Source organism: Anabrus simplex, chromosome 7 (genome assembly GCF_040414725.1).
Source record: "Anabrus simplex isolate iqAnaSimp1 chromosome 7, ASM4041472v1, whole genome shotgun sequence".
In the NCBI taxonomy this organism is placed as follows: Eukaryota; Metazoa; Arthropoda; class Insecta; order Orthoptera; family Tettigoniidae; genus Anabrus; species Anabrus simplex.
Window position 1 is genome coordinate 112,299,823 of NC_090271.1, and position 20,179 is coordinate 112,320,001.

The following is a 20,179-nucleotide window of genomic DNA, read 5'->3' on the forward strand; positions in this document are numbered from 1 at the left end:
ACCTTCCCCTCATAAGCTTGTCTATGAGCTGTGTTTATCTTTTCTTCCATTTGCGATTCTGTAGTTGTGCTAATAATGAGTTGTATTACGTATTGCGGTTCGCGTGACCACTGGTCTACATTTGTAGAATTCATTGTGTGATAGTCTATGCTATTTCCATTTTGTGAATTTGTGCCTTCATTTTCTCTTTTCTCTAGCCTGTTACTAGTATTACTTTGCCTAAGTATTTTAATCTGTTGACTCTTTTGATTATTTTATTTCTGTATACCTATTTGAATTCCTGCATGTGCATAGTTGATACCGTACTAGCAATCCATTCTGTTTCTTCATAAGAATCTTGAAATCCAATTTTGGTCGCATACTTTGTAGTTGCGTGCAAACACAAGTTGGCAGGACAAGTTGGTTCAAAATAACTAGTGGGCTGAGACAGGGAAGTGTTCTATCACCAATCCTGTTTAGAATAGTAATGGATGACATCATGAGAACAGCAAAAGCAGCATATGGAGGTAGAGAAATGAACATGATGTTATTTGCAGATGATATTGTGATTTGGGGAGAAGACGACAGGAAGGTTCAAGAACAGTTGAATGTGGTGAAAGGGAAGATCGAAGAATGTGGATTGAAAGTAAGTGTAGAAAAGAGTAAAACTCTTGTTATGACAAGAGGGGAGAAAGAAGGGAAAGGTCAGATTAGACTTGCAGACAAGCCCCTGGAAGTAGTGGAAACGTTTAAATACCTGGGGAGTGAATTAATGGAGAATGCTCAACTGGATGCTGAGATTAGTAAAAGGATTCAAGCTGGAAGTTGTTTCTATCATAGTGTAAGAAACATGTAATGGGACAAAGATGTGCCAATGGAAGCAAAGGATACTATGTACAAGATGTATTACGTACCCATAACAACTTATGGAGCAGAAACTTTGACAATGACAAAGAAGGATGAGAGTCGAATACAGGCAGTTGAAATGAAGTTCTTGAGGAGTATGATACAGAAGAGTAGAAGAGACAAAATAAGGAATGAGAAAATCCGGGAAGAAATTGGAGTGGAAAAAATGAATGATAGAATAGAGAAGAGCCGACTAAGATGGTTTGGGCACATAAAGCAAATGAGCGATGAAAGAATGCCAAAAAAGGTGATGGAAATGCAAATCCAAGGAAGGAGAGGCCGTGGACGACCACGATTGAGATGGAAGGATACCATCCAACGCAGCATTATAGAAAGAAACCTGGACTGGGACAGTGTTGGAGGAGGAGTGGTGGAATGACTGAAGAAAGTGGAGAGGAACCATATTTGCCCCTATCCGGCTACAGCTGGATAAAGGGAAATGATGATGATGATGATGATGATGATGATGACGATGACTTTAAGGTTTTCTAATTTTTTCCTTCCTTCTTCTGGAGTTTTTGCTAGTATGATATGACTAGATCATCTGCAAAAGCTGAGTGGTCTGTTACAATTCGTTTGTTTGATGGTACCATTACAACTGATTTGTAGATTCCTTTTTCTTTCAATATTTCAACCCATTCTCATACTACTTTCTTTTTCAGTGCACAGTTGAATACTATCGGGGAAAGTCAACCCCCTTGTCTCACACCAATTTTAATTTCAAATGCTTCTGAGAGTTCACCTAATAGTTTGACTTTTGAAAAGATGTCAGTAAGTGTTTCTTTTACTATTTCACTTTACGTCACACTGACACAGATAGGTCTTATGGCAACAATGCGATAGGAAAGGGCTAGCAGTGGGAAGGAATTGACCATGGTCTTAATTAATGCACAGCCCCAGCATTTTCCTGGTGTGAAAATGGGAAACCATGGAGAACCATCTTCAGAGCTGCGAACAGTGGGGTTTTAACCCACTACTTCCCAGATGCAAGCTCACAGCTGTGTGCCCCTAACCACATGGCCAACTTGCCTGGTAGTGTTTCTTTAATGATGCTCACAGTTTTTGTGTCTATTTTGAATTCTTTTAATATTTCAAAGAGTGAAGGTCCAACCTGGATCAAATTGTAGTTTTTTTTTAAGTCTACCAATATTGCTACTCTATCCGTTTTTGTGTCTCTTGCGTTGTTAAATAGGATTGATTTCAAATTGAAGATTTGTTCTAACAGCTACTTCCTGGTATAAACCCTCTCTGGTGCTCTCCTAATTTTTTGTCTATGATTGGTTGGATTTTGGTTAGTAGCACTTTCCTTAGATCTCGTGTTTACTGTAGATGTGTCACGCCTAATTTTAATGATGTATCCATGTGACTGCTTCTTCTCCATATCATATGACTTCTTTGTAAGTCTGTATGGTATGAGTTCATTGCAAGTGCATCCTTCTATGACTCCATCACTGTTCACCATCCACTTCTTCTCTCTTCACCTTCCGTTTAACTAATGACTCCCGTTGACTGACTGAGGCCACTCCATTTCGTTCACTTAATGGCCAACTGTCTGACTCGTTGGCTGAATGGTCACCATACTGTATAGAGCTGTAAATGAGATGCAGGATTGTGAGCAACTATAGGGGGACTTAAAAAATGTGGCGAGATGGACAGCAGACAAAAGTATGAATGTAAATGGGACGACAAGTCAAGTCGTACCGGTACATTTCATCAAGAGGAAAAGTCCTCTTAGTTTTAATTATTGTGTTGACGGGGTGATAGCACCTCATGGGGAACAATATAAGTACCTAGGTGTCAATATAAATACAGTAATGATCTTCATTGGGGAAATCATAATAACGAGGTAGTTAAGAAAGGTTACAGACCTCTTCACATGGTTATGAGAGTATTTAGGAGTTGTAATAAAGATGTAAAGGAGAGGGCATATAAGTCCTTGGAAAGACAACAGTTAGAGTATGGTTCCAGTGTATGGGACCCTCACCAGGACTACTTGGTACGAGAGCTGGAAAAATTCAAAGGAAAGCAGCACGATTTGTTCTGGGTGATTTCCAACAAAGGAGTAGTGTTAGTAAAATGTTGCAAACTTTGGGCTTGGGAGACTTGGGAGTAAGGAGACGAGATGCTCGACTATGTGGTGTGTTTTAAGCTGTCAGTGGTGAGTTGACGTGGAATGTCATACAAGTAGAAGAATAAGCTGGAGTGGAGCTTTTCAAGTAGGAGAGATCATAACATGAAGATAAAGTTGGGATTCATGAGGACAGATTGGGGCAAATATATATTTATAGGATGAGGAGTATGGGATTGGAATAAATTAACAATGGAAATGTTCGATAAATTTCCAAGTTTATTGAAAATGTTTAAGAAAAAGCTACATAAACAATAAGTAAATGTAAATATGAAGTAAACAATTAGTAGAGAATTGGCACCTGGGCTACTGCCCTAAATCATTGATGACTGATGATTGATACAGTGCGGAAAGAACAGTTTCTCCATATACTGGATATGTCTAATTTACCAGCAAAGAAGCAGTTATTGAACACTATGGAACAGGGCCTCTCAAACGCCCAAAATCTCACGCGTGCAAATCGAGGCGCAAGAGCTCCGTGCACTGTGCATCGGTCCTGCTCGACTCGGACCAACGCTTCGTCTCTGGGCTACTCGGCTAAGCTCGGCTCAACTCAGCTCGGATTTGGAGCGCTACGGAGCAAGTGAGGAAGAAGGAGATAGGGGGAGCGAGCGAGACAGGTGTGGGGAAAGAGAGAGACAGCGCTATTGCTCCAAATCGAGGAGTCTGGTTAACCAAGCAAAGTCATCTTTTGTGCATGCACCCTGAGAGGCCCTGCTATGGAGTAATGATAGACTGGGCCAGGAACAGCATAGACCATAACACTGCTGAGAATGTACTGAAGCTCCTAGAAGACAGAATCAGTGAAGCTAACTGTACAAACAAATGTCAATTAATAGAAAGAAAAAGACTTGAAAGGCAGCCTATTCAGGGAATGAAAAAAAATTGTAAGTATGCCTCAGTTTTTCTAAGTTGTAATGAAGCTGCTTTCAGAGACAGAGTACCAAATGAAATATTGAACAAACTGTCAAATACCTCTTACTGACACCAAATGGGGTACCAGAATGGGTATTGGGCAGGTAACTTAAAGCAATTACTAAAAGGAATTGGAATGGGTAACTACTGGCAGAAACCTAGAAGAAAGAAATATCTGTAGGAAAGTGGCACAGAGAGTAGCAGATAATTAAATACAAATGCTAAGAGATGAGGGTAAAAATAGGAAAATTCTAGAGGAATTCATGAATATATATCCAGGCATGAGAATAATGCAGGTTGCTTTACGTCGCGCCAACACAGGTAAGTCTTATGGCAATGATAGGACAGGAAGGGGCTAAGAGTGGGAAGGAAGCAGCCATGACCTTCATTAATTTACAACCCTAGCATTTGCTGGTGTAAAAATGGGAAACCACGGAAAACCATCTTCAGGGCTGCTTTCATTAGGGTTTGAACCCACTGTCTTCCAAAGACTGGATACTGGCCACATCTAAGGGACTGCAACTATCGAGCTCGGCGCATGAGAATAACAAATTATAAATTAACAGAAAGGGGAATGATATGGTGGCTAATGGAAGTTTTAAAAACTAAGGCATTTAAAAATGTTGTTAAAGAAAATATAGTTCAGTGTGTGAGAAGGAGGTGGGAATTGCACATTTTTTGAGACAGAGTGAAAGTACAAGGGCATTTTGGGTTAAATATTTAGAAACAGAAGAAAGAAAAATAAATATTAATATGAATGTGTTAAGGCAAAGTAGTAGTGAGGTTTATTTAATATTGTGTGTAGTGTTCAGTGAAATAACTTAATACTCAACTTAGGGTCCATTTTGCTTGTTGATATGAAGAATATGCCAATTTATATGTATGTTTCATTATGTTGAATATCAGTAACTGAACTGTTAAAGTGTCTATTATCATTGTAATAAAAATTAGCACTTCTGGCACTATTATTTAGATTTCACAACCACTTTAATACAAAGCAGTCTCTCTAATTTCAAGTCCATGGTTCAGGGTTAACTTACACTATTTAAAAATATTAGGATGCAAATAAATGAAAAATAAATTTAAAATAAATTTTATGTATCAAACTTGTAATTAAAGATTCAAATTTCAAATATGTAGGGTATATAGATCACTTTTACATAAAATAATTAATAACAAAAGTCAGAAAAATTAAAAGGGAGGCAGGCGCACATTAAAATTTGCCAAGGGCCTGCAAAAAATCTGTACTTATACCACTTGATCCCACATGGTGACTACGCATGTCCATTTTGATTGCTGCATGGATACCCACACTCCATTTCCACTTCGTCACCATGGCACACTTTGCTGCATCAGAGTGGAAGATGTTGGTAATGAAATGGAAAGTGAACATGACACTGACACCGAGAGAGAAGGCAAAGAGGACACAAAAAGTAAAGCTTCATCACAAAAGACTAGTAATTTATGTTCTAAATATTTTTATGAGTGGGACAGATACATATGATCATCTGCAGGAAGCGTATAGATATGAGAGGAAAGTGTGTTTGGAGTGCACAAAGAAAATCTGCTATGAATACCGACTGGACATACAGCGTGGTCAGAAACAATGTGAACCAGATATATGAGTGTTAGAGGGTTGGTCATACTGATAAATAATTTGAAAAACATAATTAGATATCTCACACCATTGTCATTTTATCATCTGCTGAAGTTAGCCAGTCAGATCGCTGCACAGGCAACTTCAGATAGGCTTTGGAAGGCAGTGTTGCTAAATCTGCACGTGGCTTTTGACCGGCTTGAGAGAGCCAATAGAAGAAATAAACTTCTCCACGGAAGGGACTTGAACAAGAACGGTGGGTTAGCGTTTGATGCTCATTGCTCGGTATGGCCACGTGAAGATTTAGCAACATAGCCTCGTACAGCCCATTTCAATTCGCCCGCGAAGCGATCTGATTGGCTAACTTCAGTAGCTGATAAAATGGCAACAGCACAAGATACTGACGTAATTTTTTAAAATTACGTATCAGTATGGTAAATGCTGTAATGCTCATATATTCTGTTCATGTTTTACCCGATAACCCTGTATAGCTGCCTTTGCTGGCAAGATGTAGTGTTTACAGTGCACTATGTCTTCTGGTATGGGCTAAAATAAAATTGTTACTTTCATTGACCTGTCTCAGTCTTATACTTGGCTTTGACAATATGAAAGTGGCTGAGGTATGAGTGACACTAGTAATGCCATTCCTTATTCAGCCAGTCCCTGCTATGAAGGGTGTGAAAATGTTGCTCATAGGATCGGTTGGTGCATGCATTTCAGTGGGCTTGGCAGACTGATGTGCAAGAGCAACTTCTGGCTCAGTGAGGAAAGCAACGGGAAACTACCTCACTCCTCATTTCTCTAGTACGCCTGTTCAGTGACACCTAGGCCATCTATGACAGCTAATGGTGAACCTGTTGAGGATCCAACCAGCCTTCGGGCTGAATACCCAACAAACAACAACCCTGTATAGCTATGATGGGATTGAGTGAGGTTAAATGGAGAAGAAATGGAAAGAGAAGTTAAGGAAGGGATACACTCTGTACTGAAGTGGAGGACATAAGGCAAAGAATGGAGTGCGGATAGTAACCAAGATCTTAAACGAGTATGTAAATAAGGTGGACTACAAAAGTGATAGAATAATAAAGGCACAGTTAAGGACAGTGTACACATTCTACTTCTATCATGTCTGCTCTGGTTGTGTTATCTCTTTTTGTAGATTCTCTTTTTTTCTCTTCCTTCTTGCAAGTTCATATAGCATCCTTCTACCACTATACACTTCTAACTCTCTTGCAAGCCCTTTCCAACTGTCATGGGAGACTTCAGTGCAATGGTGGGATTGATGGAAAGGAATGGAAGCAGTAATTGGACCTTTTGAATATTGAAAGAAGAATGATGGAGAAAAGTTGGTGGATTTTTGTGGGAGAAATGGGTTAAGTGTATGCAATACAAGAAGAACTGTTCAAAAATTACAAGCTATGGATGGGGAAACAGTAATTGATTACTTCTTGGTGGAAAGAGCAAATTGTAAACAGTTGTTAGATGTAACAGCCTCACCAGAAACAGCCTTTGATTCAGACCATAGAGTAGTGGTAGCAAAAATGAAAGTAGAAGAAATAGTGAAAATGAAAGAAATAAAGAAGAAAATAAAAGTATGGAATTAAAAGAAATTTTCCAATATAAATTGAAACAAAACTTACCCAGAGCTGAGGTGGAGAGTGCAGAAGTGAAATGGAACATGTCCAAGAATGCATTTGTAAACTTTTCAGAGAGTGCTTGTGGCAGAATAGCTGAAATACTGAAAGATAAAGAGACCAAATGGTGGAATGAAGGGATAAATGAAGCATTGAAAAGTAATAAAGCATGGAATTTATAGAACAGGGATAAAATGGAAGAAAGTATCTGAAAATGGAAAGAAGGTGCAAGACAGTAGTAAGTGAAGAAAAGTTGGGAAGGGCTTGCAAGAAAGAAGTGTATAGTTGTAGAAGGATGCTATATGAACTTGCAAGAAGGAAGAGAAAAAAGAGAATCTACACAAAGAGATAACACAAGCAGAGCAAATAAGGAAAAGATGGGAGGATTACTTTGATGAACTGCTGAACATGAGAATGGGTGTAGACGACATGATAGAGGTAGAATGTGAGCAGACAGAATTTGAATGTGAAATTGCAATGGAAGAGAAGGGAACTACTGTCAAACGAATGAAAGTGGGAAAATCAGCAGGATTGGAAGAACTGTGTGTGAAAATTATAAAAGCAGCAATACCCATTGGTCTACAATGGCTGTATAGGTCTTTTATATGTATTCGGAAAGAGAGACGGTACCAAATGACTGCAGTAGAGGAGTAATAATACTTATATTTAAGAAGAGTGACAAGAGATGTGCAGTAACAATTGAGATCTCATGCACTTGCCTGAGGTAGCAAAAGTATTTGAGAGGGTTCTACAAAAGAGAATGAGAAGAAAGGTTTATACACTACCTGATCAAGTGTATCCGGACACCCCTATGTATTGCGGAATTGAACCCTAGATGTTACAAGAGCCGGACCTGCCAGTATAAAAGGAGGTGGGGATTATTGTATTATCAGTAGAGAAGCAGTAACAGCAGAATGCATTGGTCAGGAGAGCTCAGTGACTTCGAACATGGACTAGTCACCAGATGTCACCTGAGTAAAAAAATTCATCAGAGACATTTGAACCCTTCTAAAGCTACGAAGCCAACTCTTGATGATGTGATTGTAAAGTGTAAACATGAAGGAACAACCACAGCTAAATCAAGATCAGGCAGACCTCGTTTAATGGCAGACAGGGACCGTTAAGCATTGCAGAGGGTGGTTGTAAAAAAATCTCAAGAAATCGCCAGAAAGAATCATTTGAGAGTTCCAAGGAGCTACCAGCGTCCAGCCAGTGATATGAGTGAGCATCAGGAGTTAAAAAGAATGCAGTACAATGGTCGAGCTGCTGCTCATGAACTAAACATTTCTGTAGTCAATGTTAAGCAATGTTTGAGGTGGTGTAAGGAGCGATGTCATTGGATAGTGGATGACTGGAAACAAGTGATTTGGGGTGTTGAATTACACTATACCCTGTAATAATCCAATGGAAGGGTTTAGGTTTGGTGAATACCTGAAGAACGTTACCTGCAATCGTGTGTAGGGCCAACAGTACGGAGGAGGTGGTGTTACGGTTTGGGGGTGTTCCTGCCTGGGATCTCACCACAGTCGCAAATCTAAACAAACTTCAGAAAACACAGAATTGGGCCGAGAGGCTAATAACTTACCGCATCCATCTTCATTCAGTTAACCTTCCCTCAATAGAAATCGTTGTCAAAAGAACCGAATTGATCTTCCTCCAAAAATTCCTCGCCAGTTCCATTAACCTTGACCAATTTCACCGCCATTCTCTATCCTTTTGCTCAGTCCACAGAGGCATTAGTCTTGTCTCTCTATTTGCCCATACCACCTCCTACCACAGCCACTTCGCACATCTCTGGAATGAGCTACCACCTAAAATACAAGTCTCGTCTCTAACACAGTTTACAAACCATGTAAAAAGATGTAAATCTCTGTGTGTACATGGACGGGAGTGAAAGTGTTGTCGAGTGAATGGATTACTGTATGAGTGTAAATATGTGAATAATGTAGTGTAATGTACATGAGGCTTGCCATTTTTCACTAGACAATCCATAAAATCTGTATGATTTATCGTAAACAAACAAACAAACAAACAAACAAACAAACAAACAAACAAACAAACAAATACAATAACAACCCTCTCCTCATGCACAATGTTTTAACCCCTATCTAGTAAGTCTATTGAGTCGTAGAAAGACTCATTTGCTTCTAATATCAATCTTCAGCAGCAAGATATCCAACTGCACAGATATAGCAGATAGGTTTACTGACACACAAGGAATTTGGACTGAAGAAAATTCGTTCCTTGTCCCAAGGTGGTGCAGCTTTTCTTCAGGTACACCCCAAATGGAGGTGAGCTGTACGTACCATTTTAACCACTTGCCAGCCTTTCTGCCATTCTGAAATCTCTGGTAGTACCAGGAATCAAACCCAGGCCTCTGAGGATAGCAGCTAATAAATGTTAACTATCACTCTATGTAGATGGACAGGAATTTATACTGAAAATCTACTTTGCTAAAGCACCTGTTACAACCCGACCTACTGAGCTTTATGTATGCTGTTTGTTATTACTTCCACCAGTGTCAGTGGAGAATGTTACCATGCAACATTTGTTTTGAGACTGGACCAGGGGAAAGACTAGACTAGGTAATATACTCTACTGCCCTACCCAGTCATACATGCATGACTGTTCCAGCTTTTACCCTACCCTATTAGCCAAGCTACAATCTAAAGTTGGCTAAGCACGTGGCCACTGTTGCCAATAACATAGAGCACATGTCAGTTTTCCTTACCTGGTGGCTTGTCAGGCCTGTTTCAGCGTGTGATCTGTGAAAGCGGCACAGGGCTCAACCCATGGGCCTTTAAGCCATCCGTCTCGGAGAACAACAAGGTCCTGTTAAAGTTTGCAGGCTGTGAGAACTTGGAAGGTGATGAGCTACTGAAGTGTCTAAAAGAAGTGCCATCAGGAAAATTGGCAGAGCTTGACGCAAGTCACGCGGCCGAAGAGGTATGTGTCTTAGTTTAAAAATAGATTAATCTGCTTAATTACAGTATAAGAAATTAAATGTATATTTAGCTGCAAATAATCTTTCAGCTGGTAGAAGAATTAGGATTTCTTCTCACTCTAGAGCCTCGAGACCAGCATGGCAGCCAAAATCTCAAGAATCTCATAAACCCCCTTGAGTGAAAGTGAATAGTGATGCCCTCTGTGTGTGCATGTGCGAATCACAACATGCTGTAAATTTTCTCTCTTGACTGGTGGTGGAGGTGCCGGTGGTGATGGTGATTGTTGTTTTAAGAGGAAGTACAAGTGGGCAACCATCCTCTATATAACACTAATCAGAGAGAAAAAATGGAAGGGATCTGACACTTTGAAAAATGAAGGAAGGCAAGGGCCATAAAGGATGTGAAAATGAAATACTCTCTAGACCTTACAACCTAATACCGTTGGGCTCAGAAAATAACAAGAGTTGACCAAGGGAGGTCAGATAGGATTGATGAAAGTGAGAAGCCTGACATAAGTGAATGGATGTAGTGTCAGGACTCAGCTAAGGGCCCCATGGTCGTCAATCCAGGCCGAGTTGAGAGCTCCTAGGGCCCCCTTTAGTTGCCTCTTACAACAGATGGGGGACACCATGGGTGTTATTCTACTGCCCCCACCTACAGAGGTTTTCTCTCTTGAAGTGCAGGACCCAGTCAAATTTTCACCTGACGTGGATCTGCCAAGAGGTGATTGAACTCATCTGCAGGCTAAATCAGGTACGGGATTGCCAAATACGGTAGACGTGGGTAAAGTGGTGGTTGTTCAGGGTGAAAAGTTGTATGATCTCCTACGTGTATTTAACACAGGATCTGTTCAATGACTGATAGATAATGTGAAGTTAGGGCTCAAGGCCCTCTCTTACATGTAACCACTTTATTTAGGACGTAAAAGTAAAGCAAACTCATCTCCATTTTGGACATGAAGGCTCTTGGATGAGTGGAGGACAAAGGCTACCACTGTCCATAACCTCATCACTTGTTACATTAAGCTGTGTTTACACTAAGTGCAATTTCCTCACAAAATAATTTCACGAGGGAATTGAGCCTAGTGTAGATGCTCCCTCACCCCTGAGTAATTGCGAAGTGAGGGCCCTCGCTGTGAGCTGGAGCTCAGTCAGTTTTTGTCCGTGCATCAAACAGTTTCGCTCATCGAATTTGCTCATTGTAAGCGTGCCCCCATAGTTGTGCAAGGGATGAATCAAGAACAGTGATTGGAGGTCATCAAGCTCTACAAAAATCAAAATTTTATGTGGAATCTGAAAAATAAAAACGATATCAATCGCAATAAAAGAGAAGATGTGTGGAAGGAAATTAGTTCTCAACTAAATTTTCCTATTTCTACAGTGAAAGGGAAGATGAAAGCACTACTGGGATCATATCGAAGCGAAAGATCGAAAGAAAATAAGAGCAGAGTCACTGGATCAGGTAAGCAATTACTGTTGGTTTATAATGAAAAATTGTCATTTAATTATTTTTTAAACCTACTGGTACGTATTTTGAAGCATTCTTGGGTCATTGTGAAGAACTTAAACTGACCAGCATGAAAAACGCAACACTTCAATTTCTTAATAAAAACTGAAATTTATTTCAACTTGGACACTTTTATGACGCTAATCTACTATAAGATGATGAAATATTGTAGCAGCTGGAGGGACAAAACAAGTTTCTGTGTTGGCTGCAAAACCAGACCTGAAGCTTTCAGGCTTGTCGAAGGTGGCTCGTCCCACTCACGCTATTTTTCACTCTGAATTGTGCCCTGTTTTGGGTAGTGCGAAATTTCATTCTAAGCGAGTAACTTTTGCCTGAACGATTTTCGCAATGGAGTTTCGCTAGTGTAAATGCAGCTGATGTTACAGCTGAGTGCTAGGTCTATTGACATAAACATAATACAAGTGTATGCGCCTACAATGGACAAGGAAGATGAAGAGGTAGAAGAATTCTACGAAAGCATAAATGGGATTTTGAAAAACCTTAACAAACATGATCTGACAATTGTGATGGGAGATTTCAATGCGAAAGTGGGGGAAGGTAGGACATCAGACATTGTAGGACCGTTTGGACTAGGAGAGAGGAATTCCAGAGGGGATGATCTTGAAAGTTTTGCGATGTCAAATGATTTAGTGATCATGAACACTTGGTTTAAACTCCCACCTAGAAGACTATATACATGGAAGTCTCCAATGGACAAACCCGGGAAATGTGTGAGAAACCAGATTGATTTCATATTGGTAAATAAACGTTTCAGGAACAGTTGCACCGCAGTGAAAACCTACCCTGGTGCAGATGTCAACTCAGATCACACACCACTTGTTGGAGTTTTCAAAGTCAAAATGAAGAAAGTGAAGAGGAAGAACAGGCAAAACTACAATTTGAGGAAAATCAAAGACCCAATAATGAAAGAGAACATGCAAGTAGAACTTAACTTGAAGATTATCAGAGAGGAAAACATCACCAGCAATAATGTCAAATTAGAATTAACTAAAGTACAAAATGCCGTTCAGCAAGTAAAAGAGAAGTACATGAAACCAGAGGAGAAAAAGAGAAAGTCATGGATGACAGATGAAATACTGAACCTAATGGAGAAAAGAAGAGTCAATAAAGGAAAACCTGCAGAATACAGAAAGATAAATGCAGACATCAGAAGAAAGATCAGGGAGGCAAAAGAAAAAGAAAAAGTGGAGCAATGTGAAGAGATTGAGTTATATCAAAGTAGGTATGACAGCTTCATGTACACAGGAAAGTAAGAGAAGTAACAGGGAAATACAGGAATGGCACTGGTGGAAAGTTAATAGATGAAGCTGGGAACTTGATGGTGGATTTAGAAGACAAGAAAAAGATCTGGAAAAAATATATAGAAGATTTATTTTATGACAAGAGATGTGCTTTTACACAAAATACAAATGAAATAAGTGGCACAGATATATTAGAAGAAGAAGTTCAAACAGCCATCAATCAGATGAAGGACGGAAAGGCAGTGGGACCAGATAAAGTAGAAGCAGAGTTCTTAAAACTGATGGATGAACATCATGTAAAATTGTTGACCAAAATTTTCAATCGAATTTATGTATCCGGGAATATTCCATCGGAATGGCTCAAATCAGAGTTCATCACCTTGCCAAAAAAGCAAAACGCAAACCAATGTGGAGATTACCGCACAATAAGCTTGATGAGTCATCTCTTGAAAGTGTTCTTGAGAGTGATACACAGAAGAATATACAGACTGTGTGAAGATCAGATAGCCCCTAATCAATTTGGGTTTATTAAAGCAGTAGGTACGAGAGAAGCCTTGTTCAGTGTGCAGGTCCTCTTTCAGAGATGTAGAGATGTAAATAAGAATGTATTTGCTTGTTTAATAGACTACCAGAAAGCCTTTGACTGTGTAAAACATGAAAAATTGGATATTTTGAGAAATATTGGAATGGAGGAAAGAGATCAGCGAATCATCAAGACGCTGTACTGGAATCAAACAGCGGTGTTGCATGTTGAAGGAGAACACACCAAAGCAGTCAAAATCCTGAGAGGAGTGAGGCAAGGATGTATCTTGTCACCTATACTATTTGATTTGTATTCAGAATACATATTTAGAGAAGCCTTGGAAGATATAGAAGAAGGAATTTTGATAAATGGAGTGAGATTAAACAACATCCGGTATGCTGATGATACAATTGTATTTGCTGATACTATCCAAGTGCTACAATCACTAATGGATAGAATTGTAAGAGTCAGCAGCCAATACGGGCTTGAAATAAACACCGCAAAGACAAAACTCATGGTTATAAGTAAGGAAAATATTTCCGGAATAAACTTGGTTATAAATCAAAAGAGTATAGAAAGGGTAAAACAATATACATACCTTGGAACCATAATAAATGAAGACTGGGATTGCTCACAAGAAGTCAAGGTACGCATTGGAAAAGCAAGAAGTGTGTTCCAGAAAATGAGTAATGTGTTTAAAAGCCACAATCTAACTTTAGGGACTAAAATCAGACTTCTGCACTGTTATGTATTTTCTGTTCTTTTATATGGTGTAGAGACATGGACCTTAAATAAAAACACAGAGAAGAAGTTGGAGGCTTTTGAAACATGGCTTTATAGGCGGATCCTGAGAATATCTTGGACCCAGAGAATTACAAACGTGGAAGTAATGAGAAGGATGAACACAACAGCTCAGTTGATCAAGATAGTGAAATGCCGAAAGCTGCAGTATCTGGGACATATAATGCGCAACATAGATAGATACAACCTACTCCAAAAAATACTCCAGGGGAAAATCAACAGCAAAAGAGGTCCTGGAAGAAGATTATCTTGGCTTGACAATCTTAGAGGCTGGTGCAATATGTCATCAGTTGAACTGTTCCGCTCTGCCACAAACAAGACAAAAATAGCCATCATGATCGCCAACATCCGAAATGGATAGGCACCGAAAGAAGAAGAAGAAATGCAGCTTAAGAGTGGTTAGCTCTATGCCCGACTGACCCCAGGAATCAACCTGGTACTTATTTTTTGGTGTAGACTGAGTGAAAATCAGAGCCATGGATAACTCCAGAGTTGGAAATAGCGTTTCTTAAATTTTTTAACCTCCTGGTACAGAATTAAACCCACATCCTTACAGGAGAACTGAGCATGTCTTTACTACCTCAGCCAGCTGGCCCCTATTCATTTAGGAAGTACAATATTAAAATTAAACAATGGAAACAGTTGAAGTATTAACAAACAATATATTAGTTTTACAGCAAAACCAATGATAGTAATAACAGAAATAATTATAACCCACTATTTATAATTTATAGAATGGACAACGTAACAATATAAATAAAGCTGCCTGAAAATTATGAATATTGAGATTTTTATTTACTTAAAAAAAAATTATTTTGGTATTCAATCTGATGGCTGGTTCAATCCTCCACAACTCTGCCAACAGCTGTCATAGATAGATAGATAGATAGATAGATAGATAGTCACTGAGAGGCATACTAGGGAAGTGAGGAGTGAGGTAGTTTCCCATATATAATGATTACCATTCTTTAAATTCCAATGACAATTAAATATATTTTAATTTCTATTGTCTTCTTAGATTCATCAGTAAGATGAATCTTTATGGTTTCCCTAGTACATTATAAGGGCAGCTGTCCACAGTAGATTTTCTCTGTATATAAAAATAACAATTGTAATAATAAAGATAAGAAACTGTGATATAAATCTGTAACCAGTAAATAAGTTCCTAATTTAAAAGAAAAGGGTATGCTCATTCACATGTCACTCACCATACAAATCAAGCTGAAAGCACTCAGCAAGTGTTTCCAGCAATCCACCTTGAATTTCCTATGAGAACTATTAACTCTAATGCTGCCAGAGAGGGTATTCCCCAGCCCAGCAGTAGTGACTATGTAGGAGTGCTTGTAAGCATTAGAGTGACTAACAAGGGGATTCTGGCAACTGCGACTCGTTGATCTGAGCCAACTTCATTACAGAGATCGTGACATGGGTGCAGTAAGGAATGCAAATATTTAAAGATCCTCAATCTCATATTAAGTGCAATTTTCCAAGTATCAAATATTAAACTATTGTTTGAATTAGGCATGCTTCAAGGGAACTGCTGATGGGTGGGAGAGGGAGGATGGTTTGGTGCCAAGCTGCAGTGCTGAGAGGAGGCAAAGCACCAGCAATCATGGGGCCAAGAAGTAACATTGTTCTAGTGTATTCACTGTCCATTTTCAGCACCACATTGAGGAAAGAAGAACCGTAAACATGTATGAGCGGTTCACAAATAAAAGGAAATTATTGTTAGGAATTGTAACAACCATAGTATCATTACTGTCCAGATTTATCTTGTGTTATGCATGGAAAAACTGGCATTGATAGCTGCTCTAACACTGCTCTTGACATTGCAAATCTCATTGCAACCGCTATCAGTGGATATGCTTTTGAAATACCCTCATGCATAGTTTATATAGATGTATCTATTGATCTGTATGAACTGTACACAGAAGTATATTCCATATACAACCTGTGACAATAAAGTTCAGTGAATGAAGTCGGAACGGTCAATCCGGCAACACTGACGACACACAACGCTCCACTTGTGTAGCAGCAGGTTTTGACCACCTGCTCCAAACGTTGTTCAGTTGAGAATCATGTGTGCCATGTAAGATCTGTCTGACACAGTGCATGTTTAGTGCGTTGGTTTTGAACTGCGAACAGGAACATGAACGACCAAAAGATCAATGTACAGTTTTGTTTTAAGCTTGGCAAGACACTGAAAGAAATGTGTGTTTGAGTGGTTTGCCCATTTTTGAGGAGGCCAGGAAAGTGTTTCTGACAACCCCCATAGCGGAAGACCGGTGACCGCCATCAGTAATGAAAACATTGAGAAGGTGAGGACATTAATAACAAACGATTGACGATTAACTATCCACATGATAGCGGATGAACTGCAGATTAACCATGAATCTGTACAACAAATTGTTACCCATAAGTTGGGGAAGAGGAAAATGTGGCTTCACAGGATTTTGTCGAAACGGAGGATGCGACGCCAAATTTCTTGAACTGTACTGTCACCGAGGATGAAATCTGGTGTCACAGGTACGACCCTGAAACAAAACGGCAAAGCATGGAATGGTGTTCTCTGGGATCCCCTCATCGGAAAAAGGTCAGAGCCGAAAAGTCATGCATCAAACTCGCTTTGAAAGGAAAGAGATTTGACAATATTCCTGACATCCAATGAAAACGTGACGAGGCTTGTGAACGCCATCCCAAAGGAAGCCTTCTCGCAAAGTTTCCAGGACACGTATCGCCGATCTCAGCAGTCCATAGTTTTGGGAGGGGTCTATTTTGAAGGACAGTAAGTTCACTGCCATGCATTGTTCATCTATGTTGTCAGTACAGGACTATTCACTGAACATTATTGTCACAGGTTGTATACAATATATACCATACATATCTTGCTCCATATGTATGCCACTAGACTGGTTTAGTAATGGAAAATATATCATTTAATAAACTACTGTATATACTAGTTCCTATATTGTGTGCAATCTGTTGGCAGTTAATTATATAGCCCTATGCAGCATTTTTAAAAAGGGGAATAGAGGAACCTATACAGGCTCACCTGGTGGCCATGATCATTAAGGTGCCAAGTCTATATGATCTGACGACATGTCCCGATGGTTGAAAAAAATGTCACAATCAGAATATTGGCTGGTAAGGTAGGAGAGGTGGTGATATACAATTTTTAATCACTAGATTGCATGCTAAAAGCTTGCATTCAACTCCACACCTCCCTACAGTGTTCATATGGAGTGAGGGTATATGACACTGTTGATTGCGATTCGTCTGTCAGATGAGGACATAAAGCCTTGATCAAACCCCTTTGGTGCTATTCGACAGGAGTATGCTATATGCCGGCACCAGGTTTCACCCTCAACCTTCCTACAATCATATATCATGTCATTCAATACGAACAAACATGATATATGCTTTTGGGCTTACGCCATGTCAAAAAAAAGGTGAAATTCTTTACGTTTCACAGAGAAATTTGCTCTGGATCATCAGAAGAAAATCTCATTTGTCCACGAGAAAGGCTTCTCAAACAATGAGGTTTTAATATAGACGTTATAATAGAAGTGGAAATGGTACATTCATTCGTCACCAGATGGCTCCCCAGATGTGGTACAGCGCTACCATTCGAAGCAGAAGCTGACGGAACCATCAGGATCAGTCTGAGAGGGTCACATAACATAACAGGTGTATGCACATATGAAGGTATGACATTGACACAAGCCTGGAATGAAACATCTGGTGATGAGGAACTTACGAATTTGGAAAACACCAAAATTAAATAACAATAGTGAAGAGACAGGGAAGGAAACTACCTACGTAAATCCTTAATGGCTGGCAACCAGGTATTACTTAATTGATAGCCAGTGTCCCTGTTGAAATTGTTAGGATTTCTACGTATTTCCACAGCTTCCCGTATAATCCTGGACCTGTAGTGTCTAGTGTGTGTAATAGCTCGAGCATCTTGGAACATGACATTATGACCCGACGATAGAGCATGCTCAGCCATTGCTGATTTGTCTGGCTGGTTGAGACAAATATTACATTCATGTTCCTTGATAAGAAGTTCATACATTATTAAAAACCACCTTTCCAATACATAGTAATCCTTTATATTTAGGATAAAACCATTAACAGATATTAAAATTAGGACGTGTTTCGCTCATACTTTGTGAGCATCATCAGCCAGAATAACCTAATACAAGGTAGGTCAGGGCCCTGATCCTAGTATATATAATGTAAAAACGTCTAGTAATACAACGATAGAACTAATTACAACAATTTAAAAATGATCAGTAAGAAGGTATGTCTATTAAAACATTTAGTGACCATTAAAATAGCTTGAAGTGTAGGTGAATGATAAGAAATGTTAGTGATACGTTACTGTAGATGATTATTCGTACGGAACGATGAACATAATCCTCACACGATGGCATTAAACTGTTTATAGTTGTGAACACTTTTTACACAATAAAAGTGAACTATTGTGGACTGCTAAATGTTACAGACGTCTTAAGGTCACATGTGTTGGTTGAAAAACGAATTGTATAGATGGATAAAACATCGCCTGGTTAGTGTGAAACGGCTTTAAGAGAATCCCTCGTGTTATATTTCATCGTAGTGTTTTCAATATATAGGCCTACTATCATTGATCTTCAAACAGGGGACTAAAAAATCTCATAGGTGAAAAACATGAAACAGGTGAGCCCTGAAAAAAGAAAAGAGAATATGTAAGTGTCAGTTGCTGGGATTTAAAATATGTCCTGCTGTGGGGAAATATCTACGCTATTTTAATGGTCACTAAATGTTTTAATACACATATTGTATTCTTACTGATCATTTTTAAATTGTTGTAATTAGTTTTATCGTTGTATTATTAGATGTTTTTACATTATATGTACTGGGATCAGGGCCTTGACCTACCTTGCATTAGGTTATTCTGGCTGATGATGCTCACAACGTATGAGCGAAACATGTTCTAATTTTAATACCTGTTAATGGTTTTATCCTAAATATAAAGGATTACTATTTATTGAAAAGGTAGTTTTTATTAATGTATCAACTTCTTATTATGAATTCCAATATGGTTCAATAATGAGATTCACAACTTGCAATGTAACTGCCAACCAGGTAAATTTTAAGAATAGGTTTCTTAATCTCAAGGTGGGGGTCAACAAAACATCTAGAGACATCACATTTCTAAAATAATGTTTAAAGAATAGTCTAATTCCAAAATTCTTTAAAATCTCACAAAGAAGAAATATTTTTTCTTCCAGTTTGCTGAACACTCAAAAGAAAATCATATTTGGCTGAAAAACGAAATCAAATTGCATTATAAGAAAAAATCATTTTTGAATGTACAACTTTATAATGTGCATTTGGAGATCTCCTCGTGTATGCCCCCATTAGAATGAGATTCCTATTCTAAATTTGTTAATGAAAAAGTGTCAGTTGCTATGAACAGTAAGCAATTAGTTTTGGAGAAAAAACTAACATCCCTCAAGGAGTCAAAAACTAAGCTTGTTAAGTCACATAGAATGACTAATTTGCACACACCCCAGATAAACAACATCCTCACCACTGTGAATTTATCTAACACCACATTCACTAACAGTGAAATGGATCTCTTGAATAAAGGTATGAAATTTAACTGGCCCAATCCTAATAAGTCTGATGACCTCATCACCAGTATTGCCGAAGTTAAATCTAGTATTTTAAAACTTCCCATTGAACATACCCAGAAATGACATGAAGTATGAAAGAAAGAAAAACCTCCACTCTTTAGTTAAAGATTTGAAATCAAAGTCATTACCAAAACTTAACAAACTGATAGCTGAGATAAAAATCAAAAATAATAGTATAATAGTCACAAAAGTGGACAAAGGTCCCACAACGGTACTGCTAAATAAAGATGAATGTATTAGAAAAACTGATGATTTCTTTTCCACTGAAACTTGTAATATAGTGGAGAAAGATCCCACAT

The 20,179-nt window shown here is 38.8% G+C and overlaps 1 protein-coding gene across 2 annotated transcripts in view; it reads left to right on the plus strand.

Annotated features, from left to right (window-relative positions):
• Window positions 1-20,179, plus strand: part of LOC136877723 (juvenile hormone esterase) — a 78,184-nt gene that overhangs the window by 12,204 nt on the left and 45,801 nt on the right. For both annotated transcript variants that reach the window (XM_067151932.2, XM_068228609.1), the window contains exon 3: window positions 9,906-10,105. In XM_067151932.2, coding sequence (XP_067008033.2) covers window positions 9,906-10,105 — 200 coding nt within the window. The remainder of the gene's footprint in view (window positions 1-9,905; window positions 10,106-20,179) is intronic.